This window comes from Momordica charantia (assembly GCF_013281855.1).
Source record: "Momordica charantia cultivar OHB3-1 chromosome 9 unlocalized genomic scaffold, Mcharantia_2.0 BLBB01000009.1, whole genome shotgun sequence".
Classification (NCBI taxonomy): domain Eukaryota; kingdom Viridiplantae; phylum Streptophyta; class Magnoliopsida; order Cucurbitales; family Cucurbitaceae; genus Momordica; species Momordica charantia.
The window spans coordinates 31348255-31366064 of NW_028275167.1; the positions used below are offsets into that span (position 1 = coordinate 31348255).

The following is a 17810-nucleotide window of genomic DNA, read 5'->3' on the forward strand; positions in this document are numbered from 1 at the left end:
TATTAGATACCAAACTGACCTAACTAAACATTATAACTTTGTAGACCTATTAGACACAAGATAAGACTCCAATTTTTTAATTTTGTGAGTAAAAAGTCTGATTTTTTAAAATATCTAATAATTCATAAACACTGAATTAAGAGTTTAGAGATTAATTAGGCACAAAATTGAGAGTTCTTAGATAACTTTTGAGAGTTAGGAATCTACTTCTGATTTAACCCTATATATACATACTACTCTATCATTAACGGTAGGAACTAGGAAGCTTACAAGACGCCCTTCTCTTTGGCCAAGTAATGGTGCACTCATGCCATGCATATTATCAAACAGATTGCGGAAGTCAATAATGTAGAGAATTAAATTTAAAAAAAAAAAAATTTGACTTGTTATTCTACTACTGTTAATAAGGGAACACATTTTTCAGGTCATTAAAGTAAGATTTATACCTTTGAGCTAGTCCAAACATGCCTAGGGTACCACCAGTATGAAGCAATACCACCACATCTGCATTTGTTTTGGCTCCCTTTTGAGAAAGAAAAGAAGCCATTTCCCAAGCAGCCAGAGTATAAATAGGATCAACAAGAATACCGGTTTTCTGAGCAATTTGTCTGCACGTCTCCACTTCCCCATCCAACACATTGCCAAATCTACAAAATGGGAGAGAGAATGTAATACAGACAGCCTAATTCAAACAGTACGATATTCTTAATATGTATTCGAATGGGAGAGAGAATGTAAAAGAGGTTAAAATTAACTCCCGTTTGATATCAACAAAGTTCAAGAAATTATTTTAAATTAAGTAATTAGAAATGCAATAAATTATTTGAAATTCTTTTTTCTTGTTTAGAATGGGAATGATCTGAAATGAATTTAATTAATTACATTTCTTGTTTGCTTGAAATGAAAAAAAAAATAAAAAATTTGTTGATTTAGGCTTTTAATCTAAATATATTAATTAGAAATTAAAATATGACAAGTTTAAATAAATAATTTACTTTGAAATTTTATGAAATCCTTGCAAAATCCAACCATTTTAATCAAAAAAAAAATTCCATAAAAACACGATTTGAAATTATCATTCAAAATTCTGAGGTTCCAAATAACAAAATTTATTTGAAATCACTCAAAATTGTGAGGTACCAAACAGACCCTAAAACGAACTACTCACTTTCTTGGATGGAAACGCTCTACCCAATTGACAACTGCACCATTTACTACATTGTTGCCTAGGTCAGCAGGATAGCCAAAATACTTCCTGAATTCAGAAATCAAACGTTTCTCCTGCTGTTTATACCCGTCAATTTTATCAGCCAGCATCAGTGCAGTGACCTCCCACGGGAGCCTGGCATGAATGACAAAGAAAGAGTGTTTCAGCACAACTTAGTAACATTAGAAACTAATGCAATTCTCATATGGATTTCACCAGACAGATTTTGCACAAACCCTAAACATAGAGCTCCAAGACCCAAACCTACTGCAGTCGTCCCAGTTCCAGCATCTACAACAAACTTAACAGCTCTCTGTTTCCCAAGTAAATGATCCTGGGAAAGGTACTTCACCAATCGAATTAAACCTAAGAAAGAGTGAACTTTTAGCATTGAAACAATGCCTGAAAAGACATGCAAACAAATAAAAACTAGAACTAGGCAAGTGATCGAGCAGTCGTCATAACAAGCATATTTTCTTATTTAGCAAGAAATTAAAGCATGTCAAAGATGAAGTAAAAATAATCTTGGAGACGTTTAGAGCTTGCTTGACTTGTGATTTAAAGAAGAATTTTCAAAACATAAGAATATACGATCTTTATTTTAGCCCCAAATTTCAGATGTTAAATCTATAGGCGAAAGTGCCTGTAACAGAATAGATGGAGGTAAATACTCCATTACATCTTCCTACCAACATTCACATCCATGCAAGATACTATTTAATCAGGCCACTCTTGTATATATCAACCACAGAACTACGTCTTTGCATCGAGTTAGTCAAACTGGAAAGCACTTTTCCATGCAAGATTTTGGTTCATTCCACATAATAATTTCAAATCAAGGGCAACAATATCAAAATATGACTGCAGCATGTAAATGCAAGATCCTGAAAAATGACAAACTAAAAAGCTTTTTCATCTCGTCTAAAAGGCTGCCATGAAATACAGATTCAAAATTCGTATGCAAATCAATGTTATGGAAAATCATTTTCTGACCAAAACTAAATATGTAATACAAGCCCTCGGGCCGAGGATCAGAGGTAAATATGTCATACAAGCCCCCAAGTTATGTTGATGGAATATTAAGATATTAAGATTATACTCACTTCAGAAAGAACGGTTTCCAGTTACCTAGCAACGCGACGGCATCTCCAGCTCCTTCATTGATAACTATAACCTTTCTTCCATGCTTTCTAGCCCTTCTATTAAAATCATAATCAATTTGCACAGAATTTGTAGAACACGCTTGCTTCTTAAGAGAAGATGGAAAAATATCATCGAACCATATGATACCGTCACTACTGCCTGCCACCAAATCAGCTTGGCTCTTGAGCATTTTTTCCCGATTGGCATAAATAGCTCTGGGAACATATGTGACATTTCCATATATTGTTGAAATTAAGTTGTATCCAGTTAAGAGTTCAGGTTGCTCCCCGCGTAGAAGTAAATGTGACCTCAGACCCCGTTCTGCACATAAAACAGCTGAAAGTATAAAATCAGTGCGCAGAAACAAATTTCTACCAGGCTCATTTACATTGGCTGAGTGGGGAGTAAGAATGAAGACAATGAAGACAAGAGGATATCTTTTTATATATTCAACATTTTTTATATACATTTTGCGCTAGTCTTAAGTACTTTGGAGCAAATAAAATAAAATAAAAATTTCCAGCTCCAAGGTGACAATTTGAGGAGCAAAAAGAAGAAAAGGGGAGGGGAAAAAAACAGAACCTTGCAAGACATCCATGGAACACCTACAAAAACTTGACAACATCCTACCATGGAACCTGAATGAAATGTACCCTAATCCTTGAGGACAACATCCTTTCTCTTGTCACTCTACTAAAACTTGACGTTGTGGTCTCGTCTCACAATTGTGTGAAAAATAGAGAAAGAAAGAAAAGTTTTCTGGATGGGAAGGCACCTACCAGTAGCAGCTGCATGTGCACTTTGACAACCCCCACATGTAACCTATAAAATGGTTCAAATTCAGTGAATTGTTCCCGATCCTAAAGGTTAATAAGTGGCATGATCAGAGCGGGCATAGTTATGAATAACACTAAACTAAATAAATAATTTCGGTTCCATCAACTCCAGGAAATGTCCAGGCGCCAAAACTAAAACCAATCCTTCGCAAACTAAATGCTTATATTGAAATATGTAAAGGTAAGAGGGATAAGCAATCTTGGTGCAGAAAATTTAGGAGATGGTAAACAGGTTTATTAATGTACCTTATCTAACAATGACATTTCTTAATCAATTTTCTGATTTTTACCAACTTTACATATTGTTAAATTAACTTATCCATGAACATTTTGTTCATAAACTGCAAGCATAGAAAAATAAATTTAAGTAAAATTTCAGACGAACAACATAAATCAAATGGATCCTCTAAACAAGAAATTAAAAATAAGTGCGATGTTGATGCCTAATATCAACAGCCCTCTGCTCAAAATAAAAAGTTCGTGCTATAACACTCCTTTATCCTTGGCAGAACACCAAGGATCCAATAAGAAAGATATTAATCTATGGATACTTGCAGAGAACTGACATTCAAAACAGACATTAAACAAGAAAATTTACCGGAAAGCTTCCTACTATGCCCAAAGAGATATAATCTCACCACATCAGTCACTGAGTTATCTTCAATTAGAGGTAGAACTCCATCCAGTTTTCTTGCCTTGTTACCATTTATCAGTGGGTGCAATAAATCATCCCTAACAACATAGAATGACTGCTCTTGATAATCTGTCCTCGACACATCATTAAACGTACAACTATTTGTGTCGACTGCCAAGCACAGGTGACTAGCAGGTGAATTTTCAAGATTTGTATCTGCATTTGAGAACGTAACTTTGCTTATCTTGGTATCGGGATCAGCCAACGTCCATCTTCTGTCCAATAATCTAGACACAAACTCTTCACCGCCTAATTTGACACCCTGCCCACCGAGAATAATCCATCATGATTCGTACTCGAAGTAAACAATATAAGAGAGTCGTGCTACAATTGATATGAGATAAAAACGAAGACAATTGAGGGAAAATATCAGCAAAATTGGGTTTCGTCCAAAAATATATATACGCAAATCAGCATTAGTCACAACTTATATAGTCTTTTCTTAACTGACGAGTGCAGTGAATGAGATAATCAATCCCAAATCTACATGAATGAAAATGCTGGAAACTTGAATCTCGTAAACCTGCGAACCATCGGTAAAGTTACGGAAGGAAAATTCGTTGTCAACCGCTGCAATAGCTGTTTTACTGTGAAGCAAACGAAGTTTCGTAGCACTGAAAAAGTATCCAGGCCCTCCCATTTCCGACTCAACCACCGTCCTCCACCACCGGAGAACGCCGGAAACATCGCCGGGCCGACTGGGGACGCTCATGAAGCTACAAACGGAGCGCGCGCTCCCCATTTTGGGTATCCCCTGCCTCATATTTTCCCGCTGCCACCATTCAGTGCGGCTTCTCCAAGATTAATCTCTCACTCTCAACTTACTTATTTACCTATTTTCTGAATTTGCATTGGACATTCATAAAAGGTTTAGAAAAATAAATATCATAACAGTTTGAAAAAGAGAATTAAAAAGTAAAAAATAATGATTCGACTTTAACATAATTTATAAAATCACTGGAAATTGTTGTGGAAAAAAAAACTTTATAATGCCAAATTATTTACTTTTTTTTTAGTACATAATGCCAATTTATTTTTAAATGTGGGTTTAAAGTAGATATTTATATTTAATTAAATAAATTCAGGGACAGCAAAAATCTTTTATGTATTTCAAAATACGTCACCTGTTTTTTAAATTTTCAAACATAGTCAAAAATTTCACGTATACTAGATACTCATATCAGTATATCAGACATTCATATCGATTGTATTTTAGATGTATACAACATACGTATTGTACAGACACTCGTATCAATAATATCAATAATATATAAAATGTATATCACATACACATTGCAAATATATCACACTCATATTAGTATATTTGATTTATATCATATACATATATCAGTAGTTAGATATATTATAAATATATTACAGATATATATCATTTGGGTAAAATTGTTATTCAAAATTGGACCTCCATTTTTTTTTCTTTTAAAAAATGTTATATTTAAAAAAATTAAATGTGGTTGCTATTTTATTAATTTGACCAAATGATTTTGACATATTTACAACCATCCTTTAATAAAAATTAATCCAATTAATAATAAAGTAAGTAATGCCCTTTTGATTCCAAACGAAGTTTTAAGAGGTGAAAAAGAGAGTAACAAATGCTATTAATAAATGAACTTAGTTTTTTTATTTTCTAAAAAATATTTATTCAACCGCATTTATTTTCTAAGAGTATAAACAAAATTCCGAGGTCTCAATTTACAAGAATATCGAGAGAAATATCGATCAAATATCAACTTAGATGATTATTTATAGAAAAAATATAAAAATATTTTCTTAATAAATATTTAAATTAACAGTTTTCTTAACATCGCAATAACATTTTAAAATAATTTTTAATCTGCATACACACTAAAAAGAATATTAAAAAAAGTTCATGAACCAACTTTGAGTATCAGTTATCACAGTATTTAATAATCTTACTTCACTATTTAAAAATAAAATTTCAAACAAAAAAAATAAATAAATACTCATACACAATTACTAGACTGGAGTCTTTTTCTTTTCCTCTCTTTTTGGCGGTTACATTACTGAGAATGGGATCGTAGGATGTGTTAACTGGCCACATAAAGTATTTCAACATTGACAATATTTAAAAATGACGCTAGAAATACAAGGGAAAAAATCCTTTAAAAATTTATGACTTAGAGAGTGGGATGATAAACCAGTATGTTGTCGTTTCATATCAAACGACATGTCGCACTGGAGTTCTAGTTCTACACAAGCAATCATGGATGTCGATGGCTATATTTCGTTTCCCCAAGGTTTCTGTAAAGGGGAATGGCCAAATATTTGCAGCCCAATGAATTAGAGTTTTTTTTTCCCCCAACACAAGTACAGTATTGAATATTTTACTTCTCTATTACTACTGCTAATACTACAATTGGGAGGGAGCTAATACGTTACAACAAAATTCCCACTTGGAGAATGGGAAAAAAAAAAAGAGAGAGAAAGAGAAGGGGCAAGTGAACTAAAAAGAAAAAACTATGCAGGATGGAGGGAGCAAGGTGGGACTTTACTCTTCTCCTGAACATGGGACCGGATCTGTAGGTTGCCCAAATATATCAGGAATTCCTTCCCAATTCTTTCTGTCTCTAGCTTCCCAATAACCACCCAAATAACGGTAACAACCATCTTCATCCTTCTGAAACCATCTGGGTTGCCAACCTCTCTCCTGCAACTTCCGGGCCTGCATCGAATTATAAAACGTAACTTCGGTGCTAGCTTCTTAACAAAATGCATGTGAAACAATGAAATGTAGGACTCAGTAACATATTATGGTTTCATCATTAGAATCCCCCAATAAGGATGTGTTGTTGTTAGTTCTTTTTTTTAACAAGATACGAATGGAACTCATTTTTTGGTAAGTTGAGCAGAGTGTAGGGCATTTAGTGGTAATCAACATTTATGTCACTTTCAGCGTTCACACATGCAATGGAATGAAATAAACCAAAACCGTTTTCACATTGAGTGAACCCAAGACTACTTAATGAGGGAGGGGCAGCAAAGACTAGAAACTTGAACTGGTATGCATTAGCATTAATTGTTAAAATCAATAATTAGGCACAGATAATGGACGGCTGAGGCAAATATCTATTGCACGACTTATTTTCGTGTCCAATCAATCGAACCTGAATATAATGATAGAATAGCATGAACTAAAGTACCTGTCTCTGCAACTGTTCAAGTCTAAGCTTCTCAGAATTTGCCAACTCATATTCTCCGTTTTCCAGATGTCTTTGATCTGGTCTAAGCCTCGAGTCAGTTGGAGGCAGTATCTCCATCAAACCAGGTGTAAGTTCATTCAAGGATATTGCAAAGGGGGAGAGATTATATCTTGTTTTAGTTTCAGATCTGTCTCTTTCCCAGAGCAATACAGCTTCTGTCATCGGATCATACCCCTTGGGCTTTGTAGTTGGGTCTCCCAACACATAGTACATCGCCTCATCCCACTTTCCCACCAACAGTGCTACCTTCTCTCCAGTTCTATTATCTTGCACAAATCCATGGACCTGCAGGAATGAAGAAGTTTTTTTTAATGGATTTTTCAGATGTTTGTTTGTATTCTTACAATTCTGCACAGGGATGGTAAACAAATCATACTTTGTTCCTTGACCACAAAATTTACCTGATGTGGATTCCGATCAATGATTGACTGTTCCTTGAACTTAAGCTTGCAGGAGTAGTTGCCACTGCCCTTGATTCGCATGGTGCCATAATGATCACAGTAAATTTTGCCTAGTATGATATTGTAAATTGAAGTAGTGACCTTGCTCCATTGGAACGTCTCCCCATCCTCAAACTGCAAGGTAAGGGCACCCACAGGATCAAGCTGAATGGATCTCCCCCAAAACTTACCCTTGAGATTGGAGTCTGCCCAAAATTTCCAGCCTCTTCCCTCACAATGGCAAGCAACAATCATTGGATGGTGACTTACCTGAGGGCAAGGTTGTAATGGTTAGATACAAAATCAAAGGTTTGTAGACAATACCCTCCTCCCCAAACTTCATTTGTTATAAAAATAAAATGTAGTACCTCCAGCATGAAAAGCACCCAACAAAAATGGAAAACACTCTTTGAATGTAAAATGCAATATTAAGTTTTTAGGTATGCAAGAAAATCATTACTTTTTCTGAGAAAAAACGAAGTCCTTTGTCTGGATAGTCAGCTTCGTAGGTCTCTCCAAGTAGAGGATTAAATGGTTTACATTGTCGACCTTCTGTAGAAGCATAGCCAGAAACAGCAAAAGCAGCAATCTTTAAAATTCTCATCAAGTCATTCCCCTGCACCACAAATCATAAAACTGATTGATTTAAGGGGAAAATGTTCGATTAAACACTATAACAGGTATCAAATTCACAATATGGACTCAATAAGAGGAATTACTGAACGTGTGAAATATCAATGTACAGCTATGCTCCTTCTCCTAACTTGTTAGCCACTTGGAGAGAGATAACTTCTCTCCAAAAGTACACTTTTCTTTTCTTTTCTCGCCTTAATTAAAAAGCCATATTCTCTTTCTTCAACTAAATCCGCAACCAGACTTTACCTTTTTATCCCTCTTCACATTCATATTAAAGATTTTTAGATCAAACACACTAGAAACCAAGTTAAAAACAGCATGCAATGGAAAACACCTTTACGTAGGTTGTATGATCAATATACACATTCACATTGTTGTCCTGGTGGAAATTAAAATTCCAACATCGTACTCCCAATTATGTTGAGATAGGGATATAATATGTTTCAGTTTGACAAAGTTCTCCAGAAATTAGAATTCAGCTTTAAAAAACTGTGTTTCTCGAATTAACTAACTTCCGTTGGTAGTGTCTTATATTTTCTCGCTTCAGACAAGTATTTAATCACTTGAAAGAGTATATAAGGCAGGATAAGAAACCCTCCCCAAAAGCCAAAGAAAATATAAACTCTATTAGCAAAAACAAAAATCCAAAACTTCCACATTCTCTCATGAGGTTTCACCTGCGCAGGACCCATCTTTTTGTCTGTCTCCCTTAATTATTCAGCCTTCAGTTAAGCTGCTCTTTTCACCTTGCTCTCCAGGACCCATCTTTTTGTCTGTCTCCCTTAATTCTTCAGCCTTCAGTTAAGCTGCTTTTTTCACCTTGCTCTCCACATCCCTCTTGCTATAAGTCTCACTCTTTGTCCTCACTCTTGCTATTTGTTGCTTACTGTTTCAATCTTGCTTTGTCTCTCTCGTCTAGGTCTTCCTATCTTTCCCACTCTCTGCTTCCTCTCTCTCTTCTTACCCTGCTTGCACTTTATTTCTCTTGCTCTATACATTCCTCTCTTTATCCCTCTCGATCATTGCCTCCGCTCTCCATTGGTATATCCTCTCTCCTTATCTAGTGTTCTTCTAAAAGTAAAAAAGTTACAAGATCACAATGAAGCCATCCAATTAACTTTTTCTATTTATCATTCTCTCCTTTTCATTTCAAACAATAAACAAACTTTTCATTCATATCTAAAATTTAGAAAAATATTACCAAGAGCCAAAAGGCCCCTCTCTCCTAAATCAATAATACCATAAGAATTCAATTTTAATCGTCATTTCCTTTATCACATGCTTCATAACTTGAAGTTTAGATATCATATTTAGGTTAAAGATAGTTTTGGCCCCTCAACTTTAATTCATTTTCTATTTTGGTTTTTGAACTTTTAAAATTTAATTTCTCAAACTTATACACATTTTCCATTTTGATAGTTTTAACAAATTTCAGTTATAGATCTGCAACTTTCTTTGAACACACATTAGTCCCTACCATAAAAATGATGGTCAACAAATGACGTGAAGAACTAATGATGAAGAATTTTAATTAACACATTATCATTAATTTAGATAAAGACTTTTATGGCAACGTCTCATATCAACAATAGGACTGAGAACTAGAAACAGATCCACGACAATATCAAAAATTTAAAGGAAATGGTATGAATCCATGAAGAACTCCAAGAAAAAGAAAATGCCAAAGACAATCCAAGTCAATTGCTATTAGCTATGAAGCTCAAGTCCTGAATATTTCATAGGGACAAGAATTGGGAAGTCTGCAGTTCAACAAACCATGTTGACAAACAAAGCAACTACCTCCAACTCTAAATAAGTATCTATCAAATTTTGAAGGAAGAAAATACACAATAGTTATGCAGACACTGAAGTGCTGGGCATGAATTCTACCAAAGATAAACTAACAAATATAGGTAGAGTATATCTTGTGGCATGTAAATCTGTATGTAAAAATGAACGGTTGCAATCAACCATAATTGCTATAAAACTGCTTTGCAGCAAATGAAATAACAATAAGTAACTGACCTGCTTGCCCCATTCGAACGCTTGATCAACCAAGTAAGAATACTCCAAATCCTCAAAACACTTTTGCAACGAAGATAGTGGCTCATTAAAGTAAACAGGTAGACATACTCCAGATAAGTCCTTTCCAATATTATCTTTGATAATCGACCACAAGCCAACAGGCTTCTCTTTCTCCTTCGGGTCTGGAAGGCTGTCCCTTCTTTTGACATATGGATATTTCACCATCCTTATCTGATTCTCAGCTTCACACAGATGGTCAGAGAAGTAAAAACCACTATCGTATGCACAAGCAATTCCTGAGGATTCCCTACTCCTGTAGGAGGCACTTCTCAGAGCTTCTGCAGATAGAAAATCCTTGGTATCGAAATACATTCCATCATCTTCATCTGTTTCAACGTCACCTCCATCTTGACTCTCATTTTCTGCATCAAAATCAGATGCACTTCCCTCCGACATAACAGAATAGAAATCTGAAACAAGGGAGGAAAATTAGCAAAATATCAGACCATAAGAAATGGACAACTCACCAACTTTGGACCTAGAGGAGAGATTTGGAAAACATGCAATTTAAATTTCTCCTCTAGCTACAGTAAGAAAAGAACTACAATTACCGACTCATCGCTGAGATTTATCGGCTCATTTCTATCAAAAAATAAGCACACTTTGAATATTTGAACTTCATCATATCTATACTGCAGGGTTCAAGAATCTGGTCTGGTTGGTTTTAAGAATATTAGCCAATCGAAAAGCTCAAGAATTACTAACCACTGAATCGTCTATTCTGTCCGCAGCAAGACTCCCGTTCCTTTGTTTCATCCACAACAGTAGTTTCCAGTTCTATTTTCTCTGTCTGTAGAACAATTTTAGCTATTATGTCTTCAAAATAAGTTAAGTTCTCAGATTCCAATTGGTAAACATATTTCCAAAATTGTGTGAGGTGTGAAATGAGCATGTGCGTTAGTGGAAATAAAAAGGTACGTGCAGGAAATTTTGAAAATAAAAATTAAAAACATGAATGATGGAAACCATACATTAAGAAGAATCGGAGAACCTGTCAAAAACTCAACGGATACGTATTATATCGTTACACTCATTTCCAATTGTGAATTTGCGAGGATTGCCTATATTTAGTATTTCATGGGCTTCTTGAAGTGTAGAAATTCTTAGTGGTTTTACTTTTAACCAGTTTGGTTACATTTTAGTGGATATCTTTACTGCATATAATTAGGCATCAATAAAGTTCAATACTTATTTCTTTTGGTTGCAAATATTCTATATTATGAATAAAAGGTACTTGGCCCTAGTTTAACATCACTACCAAATATCCAATAGAACATAGACAAGTTTTAATACCCCCAACATATTAATCTTATCCAAAATCTGGGCTTGTTCTTTTTTTATGACAATTCAATGTATCAGGTAAAAGAGTAGTTGATGAATGAAGAATAGAGGAAATACCTCCAAGCGCCTCAATGTTTCTAATAGAGCAACATGCTTGTATTGGAGAGATTTCAACTGGTTTTGCATCTCAGAGAGTTCAGAGAGCATGATAGATTCACAGTCATTGATGACTGTCTCATCAATCCCTTCCTGTGATAATCGTGAACGAAGCTTCTCTGTCGAAACAACCACCTCCTGGGATGGAAGAAAATCACTGCTGCTCAACACTCTAGGGAAAAGATCCTTGGCAGACAGCAAAGCATCAATCCACGCAGCTCTGTTTTCCTTCGATATGCACCGCAAGTGAAGAGTTTTTGTTCCAGTGAAAATAGAAAGTCTTTTATCATCTGATTTACTAGCACGAACTGAAGAAACCTGCAAAATAGGCTAGGTTAGGAGTAGCAAATCACGAAAGAAAGTTAAATGGGGGAGAAAGACAACGAACAAGAGCAAGGGCAGGGAACTCTGTGTTTTTTCTTCCCAAATGAACACTGGCTCAAAATAAGACGATTAGCCCTCAAGAGGAGACGCTATATGGCAATTAAATACTAAATTCCCAGGCAGGAAGACAAGAAATGTCAGAGAGTATTGTAAGAGAATTTTGACCTGGGTATAGCTGGAACTTTTCTTTTATGAATAAGAGATGGAAATTTATCAGAAACGTTAACGAAGTAGTGCGAAAACAAGAGTTCGAGGCTGCCGCCCCAAGGTCCGCGTGAAGCACGGAAGATTATAACATGCAAAACCAAGCTCGTATATGTTATTATAATTCGCCAATTGAGACGCGTAAGTTGACACATGCATTTTCTTGGTTAACACCACCGTCATGGGCGTCCAATCAAGCAAAACAACAACTTAAACGCTAAAAGTAATTCAGAGTCGAAAAGAAAAATGTATCCCATTCATATTCCCGCATACATTCAACAACCCAACCCCGTAGTGAATCATATTTTTTAATACAAAACAGCACCCACCTTCAAATGAACTTCTCCGAAAGGTTTGCATTGCTTCTTCAAGAGCCCGAGTCGTGCGCTTCCCCCCCAATTAGCTTTCCTCATATACCTCAAAGAATCCTCTCCGATCACCCTAACATCCTTCTCTCTAGCAGGGCTGGTCAGAATTTTATCGGGGCCGTGAATCTTGTAGTAAGAAAGCACCCCATCTTCCAGCACGAACCATCTGGACCTCCAACCCCTCCCATAGTTCACCCACTTGTACAAAATCCCAGCAACGGTGCCACTGACAGCACCATTGGGCGCAAGTAGCTTGGAATCCCGAGCTTCAGTAACCGAGTCTTCCAGCTCAGGGTTGACAGAGACAGAAACCTTGTCCGATTCGGTCCCAACCGAGGAGACCTGAGCGGAAAAGGTGGGTTTGGAGCCGTAGCCCAAGGTCTTAATAGGAGCATCGAGCCCTAGCTGACAGTGAGAAGGGGATTTGGCAACAACCGGATTAGCCCGGTCCCGATCAATAGAAACGGGAGCAATGCAGCAGAGAGGATTCATCTGAGGGCAAGACGAAGCAGAAAACGAAAGAAGACCCAACACACAGCATGGATCACGGAGACATAAGAAGCAAAGAAGAGCGAAGAAAGGAATGTGGGAGGCGATCGGAGGAGAGAAAGCCTGGGAAAGCGGAAGGATTCAGAAATGACATACAGAAGAAGAAGAGTTGAGATCTGGTGAATGAGAAGGGGGAGGAGTTATGAGGAGAGCAGGACCATTAAATGGGGCAGTGGGGGGAGGAGTAAATTCAGGGAATTGCAGCGCAGCGCATGTTAAGCAAAAGCATGGACTGAGAGGACTGTGGGAGGAGCTGGGATTTGGGATTTGGGATTTGGGATTTGGGATTTGAGATTTGAGATTTGAGATTAATTAAATGGAATGCAGAGATTATAAAGAGGGATTGATTTGGATTTGGATTTGGATTTGGAATTGGAATTGGAATTGGAATTGGAAGTGAGTGTTGAGTGGAGACAGCTAACGTGCGCATAATGGCCAGGTAGTGATTGGGGTTTGGGGGTGGGGAAGGGGGTGTCCGTTGGGTGAGGAAAATCGCCTTTTTATGTTTTTTTGGAATTATACCCCTTTTCTCTCTCCTCTCTCATTATTTTTTTATTTTGATTTTTAGCACAAACTAGGGCCTTTTCTGTCATTTCATACCCTCATACCTTCCATCGGGATCCTATGGGCCTATGGCACCTCCGCCGTAAACCATCGCCGCCTCCGCCCAGGGAAAGTGACCTTTCCCTCCTTTCATTGGTGCAAAATTAATCCCTACAGCTTTTTAAACTTTAAAATATATAATATCTAATAACAAAAAAAAATTGAATGGTTGAATAATCTATTAAACTCAAAATTAAATTTCAATGCTGAAATATAACCAACTAGACTTAGTAATTTAAGTTTCATTGAGTTTTAATTTAGTTATTTTAACTCTTCGTTTTAATCTACCAGTGCTTATCATGCTTTTAAACAAATTGGTAAGTAACTTCAAGTACATGTTGGGGTCACATAAGTTGGTGAAGGTAATTGAAGTAAAACAGAAAGTTTAAAGACAAAATAGAATAAATTTGAAAGTTTTAGAACAACAATTAAAATTTACAATTTTTCTCCTTCTTATTGTTTTTTCTTTCCCGCTATCCTTATTCACCTAATTTTCTAAAATCTATTCCATTGTGCCACAAAATTATTCATCTTCTTATAACATTCCAACAACAAAAAGAAAATATATCGAAAATGAATCTAAAGACTATTGATATTTTCACTAAATATTTTTGTATGGACTATTTTAATATAATTAAACTAGTTAAAATATTAATAACACTTCTTCTTTATAACTTGAAAGTCCTATTCTTAATTTTCACACTTGCAGTGTTATATTCTTTAAAATGAAGTAAAAAACACTGAAAAATATTGAGGAACGATATATGTCATATCATCTCTCGGGTGTTGGTGCAATGACAAGAGGCTTGGGTGTTGACATTCAATATCCAAGTTGGAACTCTCCTATGTACGAAAGTAAAAGAAAAAACGATATATGTCATATCCAATCTTTAATAAGTTGATGTTATATGTGATGATGAAAAATATCGATGTGTCAAAAGTTACGTGGGGAGTTATTCTCCCGAAACCAAACCAACAAAATAAAAAGAGGAAAAAAAATCACAAGACGGGTGAGTTTATTCTATAAATAGTTAAGCAACATTGGTCATTCATCAATGGCGATGTCCCATTAATTTTGACAACCTTTGGTGATGGTAGTTATTGGAAAGACAACCTTTTGATACATTGCTTCGATTTTTGTAAAGTTTTATTCCTAAATTACCAATAACCCCATTTTGAATATAAACAAACCCAACCAATTACAAAAAGTGTCGTCAATCTCAATTTAACTAAGATTTTTAAAAAACGTGGTTCAAAATTTAATATTATTTTAATTCTTTTTTTTTTTTTGTCATATGTAACTTCCATCATTTTGATTAACGTAATTTCAACTTTTATTTATTTTAGTCGTTTTGTTTTTAAACGTCTGTTTTTATCATTGAACTTTGAAAAAGTCAAATTAGTCTATACTTATAGAATTTTAACATAAATCGTATACACGACGTTAACCATTTAATATAAATTCATGACTATGTTTCAAGAAATTTAGTGCGTGAACTATCATATTAAAACTATAGTTAGAAAGTAATAAGATAAAATGAAAATTAAAATACTAAAATGATCACGTTTTATAAGTGTGGGACCAAGATAGACGTTTTGAATGTATATTAAGCAAAATAAACTAAAATCAAAACTACGGGACTATAATAGTATTTAAATAATAAATATATATACAGTGTACAATAAAGTGTATATAAATCATAAAGTAAGTCATTCCATACAAATTTTGAGAAAAATCCTTGACATAAAGTTGATAGGTTATTAAATTGTTGTTTTATTAATATATTTAACACGTGAGTATATTAATCTGAAGAAATTAATTTATGGTAGAGATTTGAACTCATGACATTTTAGTCATTGGTAGGTACTTTAACTAATTGCTAAATTTATCGTCGACGTGTCGAGTAGCGTTTGAATGATACGTCCATGTATTCCAACATATTAATATAATAAAAATTATATCAATTATTTATTTTTTATTATTAAAAAAGCTACTATACCAAAGCGAGCTCAACATTAATTGCTATATATCTTCAATCAAAGAGGTTGTGACTTTGATCCCCACCCCACATATTTATTGTGTTTTTTTTAGATGACAATGGTTCTAAAAAATCTTTAAAATGAGTAATCTTTAGAAGATAGTATTGTTTATTAAAAATGATCGAATTGAGTTGTGAATTCTCAAACACAAACAAATTATTAAAATGTCAAACCGAGCAACTCAAGTGGTTAAGACATCTATCTTTGACCAAGAGGTCATGAGTTCGAATCCCTACCCCACATGTTGTATAAAAAAAACAAATTATTAAAATAATATCATATTTTTATGCCAAGTTGAACGTAACTCAATTGATTAAGATATATTTGGTCGAAATGTAATGAGATGAATTTGATCTATCACTTAATTAATAGTTATATAAATTCAACTCCAACATTTGTTAATAACGATATCCATCACTGAAGAACAATAATGTGAGTGTTGGTTTCCAAAAAAGTTTGATTGTAAAAATAAAAATTATCACTGGACGAAATTTTCGTGATTTTGAAGTAAAATGTATGGATTTATTTTATTTTATTTCATTTTTTATTAATATTTTATTTCATCTGTTTGCTTTGTGTTTGATAAGAATCTCCTCCTGCAAGGGAGATATCAATGCTGCCTTTATTTTGTTGAAATTACGATCGTAACGTTAACATTTGCTTCGGGCGAGCAAGTCGAGAGGCTAAAATAGTAATTTAAGGAGCCATTCAGAAGCTATTTTCAAAAAATGGAAACATAATTCAAATAAATATTTTGTGAAAAAACTATTTTTTAAAGTCGTTTTTTTAGTTTGCTTTATAATCAAGGTTGTTAGTTATTTCCAATTTACACGGAAAGTATGTTGTGAATGGTTATTTCAATTATCAAGCTGCCGATAATATTAATATTTACATAATACTAATAACAATAATTGTCGGGTGAACTTGCAACCTCTCACTAACATCTGGTGTCGGGTTAACTTGAGCTCCTCTAAATGAAGAGAAAAATATACACAAGTCTCTACAAGAAGATCCCATGTTGTTTTTTGACAGGCATAGAATGAGGCGTGCATAGTAGAAAGATCGCTGACATTTAGTAGATGTTTCATCCTGCAATGATAGTGGATCTTGGAAGTCGGTGCATAATTATGTTTCTAGGCGTATGATCCTAATATCTCAAGGCAACGTACTTCCAAATTACTCTTTGATAAAAAGAAGAGCTATAACATTTCTCAACTTGTGCAATTTCTTGCACCAACAGTACTCAAGCTCTCATACTATCTCATGTGAACCAAGTCTAACTTAAGGTGTGTTTGAGAGCGATGATAAAACGAGTGATTTTGAAAAAATAGATTTAAGTATAATTGTTTTTTCATAACCACCGTCAAAGTGATACATTCAAAATCAATTTAAAATGAATTTAAACTTTCTTAAAATCAATTTTTATTTGTTCAAATATGATCAATGGAAAGGGAAGTAATTTTGACAATTCAAAAAATGATTTTGGTTACCAAACACACATTTAAGTTTCGAAGTGCGTTAAGTAGTTGAGTTTGGTTCTACAAATTACATACTACTCGAAGCTTCCCACACATCACTCTCCGACATATACGTAAGTAGACCGGATTTTGGCATCAACAATAATAATAATAATATTATTATTATTTAATAATAATAATATAAATACTTAGAAGCTACTTAATTGTTTCTGAAAAAGAGAGTTTTTAAATCAAAAGAAAAAAATTGTCATTCCAAATAAACACTTGTTTGGAATAATTTTAAAAACTAGTTTTTATGAACTACAATAGATCAATCGTAAAATATTAAGGTCATTGTAACGGCATAGCCGTTCTTGTAAACTTAAAACTTAAAAGGACAACAACTATAATTGTTAAAATAAATAATAAAAATAAAAATCGAACATATATACTGGTCTGGTTTTTTCTTCCTTAAAAATAAATGT

At 34.5% G+C, this 17810-nt stretch overlaps 2 protein-coding genes across 4 annotated transcripts; both read right to left on the reverse strand.

The window, feature by feature from the left end:
* Positions 1–336: 336 nt before the first annotated feature.
* LOC111019685 (Pyridoxal-5'-phosphate-dependent enzyme family protein) lies at positions 337–4701 on the reverse strand. Of its 3 annotated transcripts, none has more exons than XM_088116942.1 (7): positions 4404–4701; positions 3825–4142; positions 3130–3172; positions 2336–2671; positions 1444–1573; positions 1169–1342; positions 337–647 (listed from the first exon to the last, which is right to left on the reverse strand). In XM_088116942.1, exons 1-7 carry the CDS (start codon positions 4641–4643, stop codon positions 401–403), a joined length of 1488 nt encoding a protein of 495 aa, XP_087973068.1. In that variant the 5' UTR covers positions 4644–4701; the 3' UTR covers positions 337–400. The 3 variants fall into 3 exon arrangements, with proteins under 3 accessions (XP_087973068.1, XP_022151786.2, XP_022151787.1); XM_022296094.2 differs by having other exon boundaries at positions 2336–2686; XM_022296095.2 differs by having other exon boundaries at positions 2336–2686; positions 4412–4699.
* A 1305-nt stretch (positions 4702–6006) lies between these two features.
* On the reverse strand, positions 6007–13674 carry ORP1D (OSBP(oxysterol binding protein)-related protein 1D). The gene is made up of 8 exons (XM_022296113.2): positions 12638–13674; positions 11682–12038; positions 10989–11073; positions 10224–10693; positions 8023–8178; positions 7524–7832; positions 7063–7407; positions 6007–6584 (listed from the first exon to the last, which is right to left on the reverse strand). Exons 1-8 carry the CDS (start codon positions 13166–13168, stop codon positions 6411–6413), a joined length of 2427 nt encoding a protein of 808 aa, XP_022151805.1. The 5' UTR covers positions 13169–13674; the 3' UTR covers positions 6007–6410.
* Between the last annotated feature and the right edge of the window lie 4136 nt (positions 13675–17810).

Excerpts from the sequence above, each read along its gene's own strand:
- LOC111019685 (XM_022296094.2), bottom strand. The coding sequence starts at position 4,643 with ATGAGGCAGGGGATACCCAAAATGGGGAGCGCGCGCTCCGTTTGTAGC. Across the intron at positions 2,687-3,129 it reads TGCACATGCAGCTGCTACTG|CTGTTTTATGTGCAGAACGG; the intron begins GTAGGTGCCTTC and ends TTATACTTTCAG. Across the intron at positions 1,574-2,335 it reads AGATGCCGTCGCGTTGCTAG|GTTTAATTCGATTGGTGAAG; the intron begins GTAACTGGAAAC and ends ACTCTTTCTTAG.
- ORP1D (XM_022296113.2), bottom strand. The coding sequence starts at position 13,168 with ATGAATCCTCTCTGCTGCATTGCTCCCGTTTCTATTGATCGGGACCGG. Across the intron at positions 12,039-12,637 it reads TCGGAGAAGTTCATTTGAAG|GTTTCTTCAGTTCGTGCTAG; the intron begins GTGGGTGCTGTT and ends CCTATTTTGCAG. Across the intron at positions 8,179-10,223 it reads CGTTCGAATGGGGCAAGCAG|GGGAATGACTTGATGAGAAT; the intron begins GTCAGTTACTTA and ends TTTGTGGTGCAG.